This window comes from Lactuca virosa, chromosome 8 (genome assembly GCF_052849685.1).
Source record: "Lactuca virosa cultivar CGN04683 chromosome 8, Lactuca_virosa_CGN04683_v6, whole genome shotgun sequence".
NCBI classification, from domain to species: Eukaryota; Viridiplantae; Streptophyta; class Magnoliopsida; order Asterales; family Asteraceae; genus Lactuca; species Lactuca virosa.
Genome location: NC_136433.1, coordinates 149,825,551 through 149,832,563, shown reverse-complemented (window position 1 = coordinate 149,832,563; position 7,013 = coordinate 149,825,551). Strand labels below are relative to the sequence as shown.

Here is a 7,013-nt window from a genome sequence, read left to right as displayed (position 1 = left end):
TAAATTAAAGCCATAATATTAATACCTGAGAATCGGGGCATTACACATAAAAGAAAAATGATCCTCCTTTGAAACCTTATCAACCTCCATTGCCATTTCCAAGTCGGGCAAGACAAGAAAAGCAGAATGAAGATTTTCAAAAGTTCCTGGAACATATCAAAGCCATCCAAAGAAGTTGGAAGAGGTGTCCAAGGTGGTGCTTAATGAGAATTGTTCAGCTGCAATGTTGAACAAATTACCAAAGAATATGGGGGGCCCGAGTAGATTAACTTTGCCATGCCAATTTGGAAACTTAGCTACAAGTTATGCATTGGCGGATTCGGGGGAAAGTGTCAATCTTATGCCATATTCTTTCTTTAAAAAGTTGAACCTTCCGGAGCCGAAACCAATCTGTATGGCAATACATTTGGCAAACAAGATGGTGACTTTTCCAAGGGGAATATGTGAGGACTTATTGGTAAAAGTTGATAAATTTGTATTCCTCGCGAATTTCATAGTCCTAGATATGGAAGAAGATCACCAAGTCCCGATTATTCTTGGAAGACCTTTCCTAAATACCGTAAGTGCTATAGTAGACATGAGAGAATCCAAGCTTAGCCTCCGGGTGGGAGAAGAGTCAATCACATTTGGCGTTGATCGAGCAATGAAACATTCCAAGCATAGTGATGACACGGCCTTCTCGGTGGACGTTTTCTATGAGCTAATGGAGGAATTAAAGGAAGACAAGCCAAGCGAATCCATATACGCCCTTGAAGATGACTTTGATGCTGAAAGGGACCTATAAAAGATAGAGAGAATGCTTGAAGAATCTGAATACGAAGAAATAATCAGGAGCTCTGAACAGTCGACTCGCCTAGGGATGTCAAAAACACCCGCGGGACCCTGATACCGTACGAAACTAATTTTTAAAAAAATTTAGGAGCGGGGGCGAGATTAACTCCCGTTTATTTTCGGGACCGGGGTCAGGAGTGAGTGTTTCCGTCCCGTACTCCCGCGGGGGCCCCGTTTATATTTATAATATATATATATATATATATATATATATATATATATATATATATATATATATATATATATATATATAATGGAAAATACAAATGGGAAATTAGGGCTTCTCCGCTTCAACTTTCTTCTGTCAATACTCTTTCCGTCTTCACTCTTCGGTTCGCAAATCACAATACGAACGACGACTTTGAACTTTCTAGCTTCGAGGACTTCGGCTTCCTTCCCGTTCCTGTACTCCGACTGCGACTTCTCCAATTCTCCTACTCCGACCGGCGACCGGCGACCCGCATTTGACGTTTCCCGTCACCGCCGCCGACGCCTTTCTGCATTTGACGGTAATATACCACTTAGCTCACGATTTATGTTTCTCACTGATTTCTCAAACATAAGTGTGAATCATTATCAGAACTCAATTTATATTAGGCAATTTAATTGCAATTAAGGTGTATTCAGTGAAAAGCATTGATGATTGATGAAGTATTGTGAACGAAAATTTTATTAATCCTATGTGACCAGTAAAATAATCAACTACTGAAGGGTCTGTTACTTCATTTGGTACAGAGACCATAACTCTTTTCATACCTTTATGTGTTCTATAATCTTTGGCTCTACATGTATGACATTGTGATGCGAGATTTGGGAACCCCAATGAAGGGTCTGTTACTTCATTTGGTATAGAGATTTCCTTCACAGATGCTTTCTCCTGTTACATACAGAAAATTATAGAACTTTAGTGATGTCCATCAAACTTGATTTCTTTTTGCTTATTGAACTTTGAAACAAACCCCTGTTTGATTGAGGATGTATTGCTTATTGAATAACAGAAGTAAAATCCCTAACTTGCTATCACAATGTTCATGCATCAATCGCCATAAAAAAACTACAAAATCGGATATAATTTTAGTGATGTTTTATGTTTGGTCAATTCTTGATTTATCAAGGGCTTACATGTTTGTGTATATACATATGTTGGACTTGTATTTTTTAGCTAGATAAGTCATATACATGTATTTTTAGCTAGATAAGTCATATACATTGTTTGATAAGTTATATACATGATTTCTCACCGATTGTTTGTGTGAACCATTTTCAAATTTTTGTAATCATGTCTTCAGCAGAGCCGAATCAACCCAATGATTCAACCACGGTTAATGATACCGCCAATTCTGCAGTTAACTGTAATGAGAAACAAATGAAATTTATATCTCCAATGTGGCGTCATTTCACCTATGAAGAAGTTAATGGAACCAAAATGGCTGTTTGTAAGTATTGTAGAAAAGAAATTACTTATACAACCAAAAATGGAACCAAAGGGATGCATTCTCACCATAAGTCATGCAAAATACGAATTGGGCAAAAGAAAATTGATGATTTTAAGAGTCAGTTAACCGGAAAAAGATCTAAGACAGATGAAAGTGGGGGATCAATTTTAGCAACACATTGGTTTAATTATGACGGTTCGCGAACCGATCTTGCTAAAATGATCACAAAACATGATTACCCACTTAGAATTATTGAACATGAAGGCTTTAGAGATTTTTGTCAGGGGCTCCAACCACTTTTTAGGCCTATTTGTAGAAACACAGCTAGATCTGATGTCATGAAGTTGTACGGAGAGGAAAAAGCAAGGATGATGCATATTTTGGAGAGTATTCAAGGTAGGATTGCAATAACTACTGACATGTGGACTGCCAACTACCAAAAAAAAAGGATACATGACAGTGACAACCCATTTCATTGATGATTCTTGGCAATTACAAAGTCGTCTTTTGAGGTAATACTTAATTTATATTAATTTTTGTAATCTATCAGTATGCATTCTTTAATTAAATTGAATTTATTTTGTTAACTGGTAGGTTTATATATGTGCCATGTCCCCATACTGCTGAGAAACTAACTAATGTGTTGACGGATAGTTTGTTGGACTGGAACATAGATAGAAAATTATCAACTTTAACTGTTGATAATTGTTCAACAAATAATTGCATGATAGATTTGATGGTAGACAAACTTCCTTTTGATCGCTTGATTTTGGGTAGAAGCTTGTTTCATATGCGACGTGCTGCGCATATTTTGAATTTAATTGTGAGGAGTGGGTTGGGATGTTTTTGGACATGGGATTGAGAAAGTGCGTAGCAGTTGTAGTTTTTGGACAGCTACACCAAAAAGACTTGATACATTTCAAAAAAATGCAAAGTTTGAGAATGTTTATTGTGAAAAAAAACCTAGTTGTTGACTGTAAACTAAGCAGTTATCGCAGTCAAAAATAGAATAGCGGTCACCGGCCGCTATTTGAAATCACGGTTTTCGCGGCGATATAGCGTTTTTTATATTATTTAGAATTTATATATATTAGACTATTAATCAGTAAATCATACTTTAAAGTTCAACCCAATCCAGTTGATTAGTTAATCAGTAAACCACCAATGCCCCAGTTAATCATACTTTAACACAATTAACAAGAAAACATATGAAATACTTACTATTTTATCATACTTTAACACAATTACAGCTATTAAATAAATGATTAAGCAATTTGATAGTTAATCATAATGTAGTACTTCAAGTTTTCAACACAATTAGCAACACAACACATACATGGTTTCAATGGAAGTCATGACAGTCACAAAATTACAATTTTATTCAATGGAATGACACAAAAGTTTTAGTTAGGGGCTAAGAAAAAACAATTTTATTCAATGGAATGACACAAAAAAATGTTTTTTATATGTAAAATAGCCAAAAAATTGAATTTATTCAAATAGCGGTTATAGCGCTGCTATAGCGGTGACCATAATCGCGGTAAATAGCGGTAAATTGCGGCACTAATAGCGTCGCCGTTATTCTAAACCGCTATTTCGAAACGCTAACCGCTATAGCGCCGCTATTGACTACATAGACTGTAAAACACGATGGAATTCTACGTATTTAATGTTTTCCACGGCTTTGAAATACAAGAATGTATTTTATCGGTTACAACAACGTGAGCCCCAATATAAGAGTGCGCCCGATGAGAAAGAGTGGGCTTTGGCAAGTGAGCTTTGTGATAGACTAAAAATCTTCTATAATGTCACATAATTATTTTCGGGAACACAATATCCAACAACCAACATTTTTTCCCCAAAATATGTGAAATAAATATTGCTCTAAAGAAATGGGATACATCTAGTTTCATTGAAATAAGCGAAATGTCCGAAAATATGATTACAAAGTTTGATGAGTATTGGAAAGAAAGTCACGGGGTGTTGGCTATGGCGACGATATTGGATCCAAGGTTTAAGATGAAGCTCCTAGAGTATTTTTTTCCTATTATCTATGGATTAGATAATGCAAAAGATGAAATTCAGAAAGTGCGTCAAATTTGTGAAGATATATATCTGCGATATGAGTCAAGTGTTATGAGTCAAGCAAGTAATGATGATATTACTAGTAAGCCCACTTCTAGTCGAGATGCAGCTCCTGGAAGTGACATGGATTCATTAGATGCTTTCTTTTCATGGACTTCTTCTACTAGTGAAGTTTTTGTGAAAAATGAATTAGAAAGGTACTTAGAGGAAGGCACTTTACTCCAGATTCATGAGTTTGATGTGTTAGTTTGGTGGAAGTTAAATGGGGTTAAGTATCCTACATTATGTTTGATTGCAAAAGACATATTAGTCATTCTTATCTTCATTGTTGCTCCAGAGTCTTCTTTTTCTACAAGTGGTAGAATCGTTGGTCCACATAATAGTAGACTTCTTCCGTCAACAATTGAAGCTATCATATTCACTCAAAATTGGCTATGAGCGGGTAAAAAAGGTATGTATGACTTTGCTTGAACCATTATTTTTTATTCATTTTAATATATTTTCTTATTACCTTTATTTATTTTTTCTTTGTTAGGTTGTGTTATTGATGGTGATGATGTACATTCCGATGAAGACGACGAGGGAATTGAGGTAAGATTGTTCAATTTGTGTTTGTATTGAAAAAACTGATATAATAATTTATTTTATTATTATTCTTCTTATTTATTTCAATGTTTTGAAAACCAGACCGGACATCGAACCGGCCGTGTTACCGGTTCGATGGTTCAACTGGTTCGATCGGTCCTAAAAACCGGATATATATATATATATATATATATATATATATATATATATATATATATATATATATATATATATATGAAATTTGAAAATGAGTCAAGAAGTTACATGTAAGATTCAAGAAGTTATATGTATTTGTGTGTATATACCGACAATGCTATCAATTGAGTTCAATATGGATTTGGTTTCATTTCTACCATAAGTATGCTTATTTTTCTTGCATATTTCACTTTTAGGGGAGATTGGTTATATGAGTATCTTCAAAATCATCACAGTAAAAGGAACCCTTAGTAGGTTAAATAAATTAATCCATAAGAAGAAAACAAAAAGTATAAAAAAAAATAAAAGGTATTATTGAATGTGGAAGAAAATGAGTATGCAGTATGCACGATGAATTAGTTTAGAGATTGTTTAGGCTATCAGCCTCATCCCACATCGCCACAAAAATAAAGTGCTTGGCCTTTGAGAGCTGTATAAAAGGACAAGAATCTGAGGAGCTAGTGAAAGCAAAGTGTGCATCTCGCTTATGAAAGCGTGGTCCCATCGCTTTAGTTTAGTTTAAAATATAGGGAGAATTTCATATATACCCAACTTAATTTATAAATATCATATTTACCCATCATAAAATTTATAAATATCATATTTACCATTCATAAAATTTTAAAATATCATATATGTCCTTTTTAAACATCAAAATATCATATATGCCCTTCTTAAATATCAAAATATCATATATGTAATTTTTAAACATCAAAATATCAATGGTAATATTTAAAATATCTTCTATCGACAACATGATAATAATCAACAACAACAAAAACTAAACAATCAAAATATACATTTTATAGAGAGGGTTGAAGATGAATCTTTTTGTTTGTCAAAAGGGCGACATACCAACAATTTAGAAGTTCAAATTTCATTATCAAAGACGTAAGGATAATATGGTTAAAATTTTGAATTATTATAATAATTCTAAGGTATAAAAAATGATTATAAAATATTAAAAACATTATAAAAAAAAGATTTGGATAAATATGATATTTTGAAGGTTTATGAAGGGTAAATATGATATTGAAAAATTAAGCTGGGCAAATATGATATTTTAAAGTTTAAGAGGGGCATATATGAAATTCTCTCTAAAATTTAAGTCTTTTTTTAGAAGGCCGGTTTTTTTCCGGTTAGACCAGACCGGTTTAGTCCGGTTTTTGTTTAAACCATAGGTTTTTACCGGTTTGGTTTCAGGGCGGTTTTTGGGCTTTCAAAAACCGGTATCCACACCGGTTCCCGGTTGAACCGGCCGGTCCGGTCTGGTTTTCAAAACCATGATTTATTTAGGGAGGATATTCAAATGTCAATGAATGAAGTGTTGAAGGAAATTAATGGATACTGAAGATGTAGTGAATTGGTCATATCTTTTTGGACATGTTATTTTATATTTGTAATTTTAGATTTGTCGTATTTTGCATTTGTAATGTTGGATTTGAATTTGTAAGATTGTTGGAATTGTCATTTTGTAATATTGGATTCGTAATGTTGTATTTTTAATTTTTTTGTTTCTAAAAGATTAAGTTGTAAGCTTTTAAAGTTATTAAAAATAATATTTTTTTGCCTAAAACAAAGCAGTTTTTCAGCAAAAAAATCCAATTTTAAGCCTACAAACCGGGGGAACCGGGGGCGGGACCGGGGCAATTGTAACTCCCGTGTTTCGGGGCTAAGCTTTAGTAGGTGATGTAATAGTCTAGGTCAACTATTGTAACTCTTTTTTAAGTAATAAAGATGAATTACTTGAATATTATGTGAATTATGTGCTTTTGTGTGTGCTTATTACTTGTTTATAATAATATAATAAATAAATGATAAAAATAAGCGTCAAAAATAAAATGTTAGATAAACCCGATATCTACGAAGAAAGTTGTAGTG

General features: G+C 33.6%; 1 protein-coding gene across 1 annotated transcript; it reads left to right on the top strand.

The window, feature by feature from the left end:
- The first annotated feature begins 2,110 nt into the window (after positions 1-2,110).
- On the top strand, positions 2,111-6,565 carry LOC145130950 (zinc finger BED domain-containing protein RICESLEEPER 1-like). The gene is made up of 6 exons (XM_079065696.1): positions 2,111-2,663; positions 2,716-2,779; positions 2,862-3,006; positions 4,158-4,722; positions 4,888-4,943; positions 6,542-6,565. Exons 1-6 carry the CDS (start codon positions 2,111-2,113, stop codon positions 6,563-6,565), a joined length of 1,407 nt encoding a protein of 468 aa, XP_078921822.1.
- Positions 6,566-7,013: the final 448 nt, after the last annotated feature.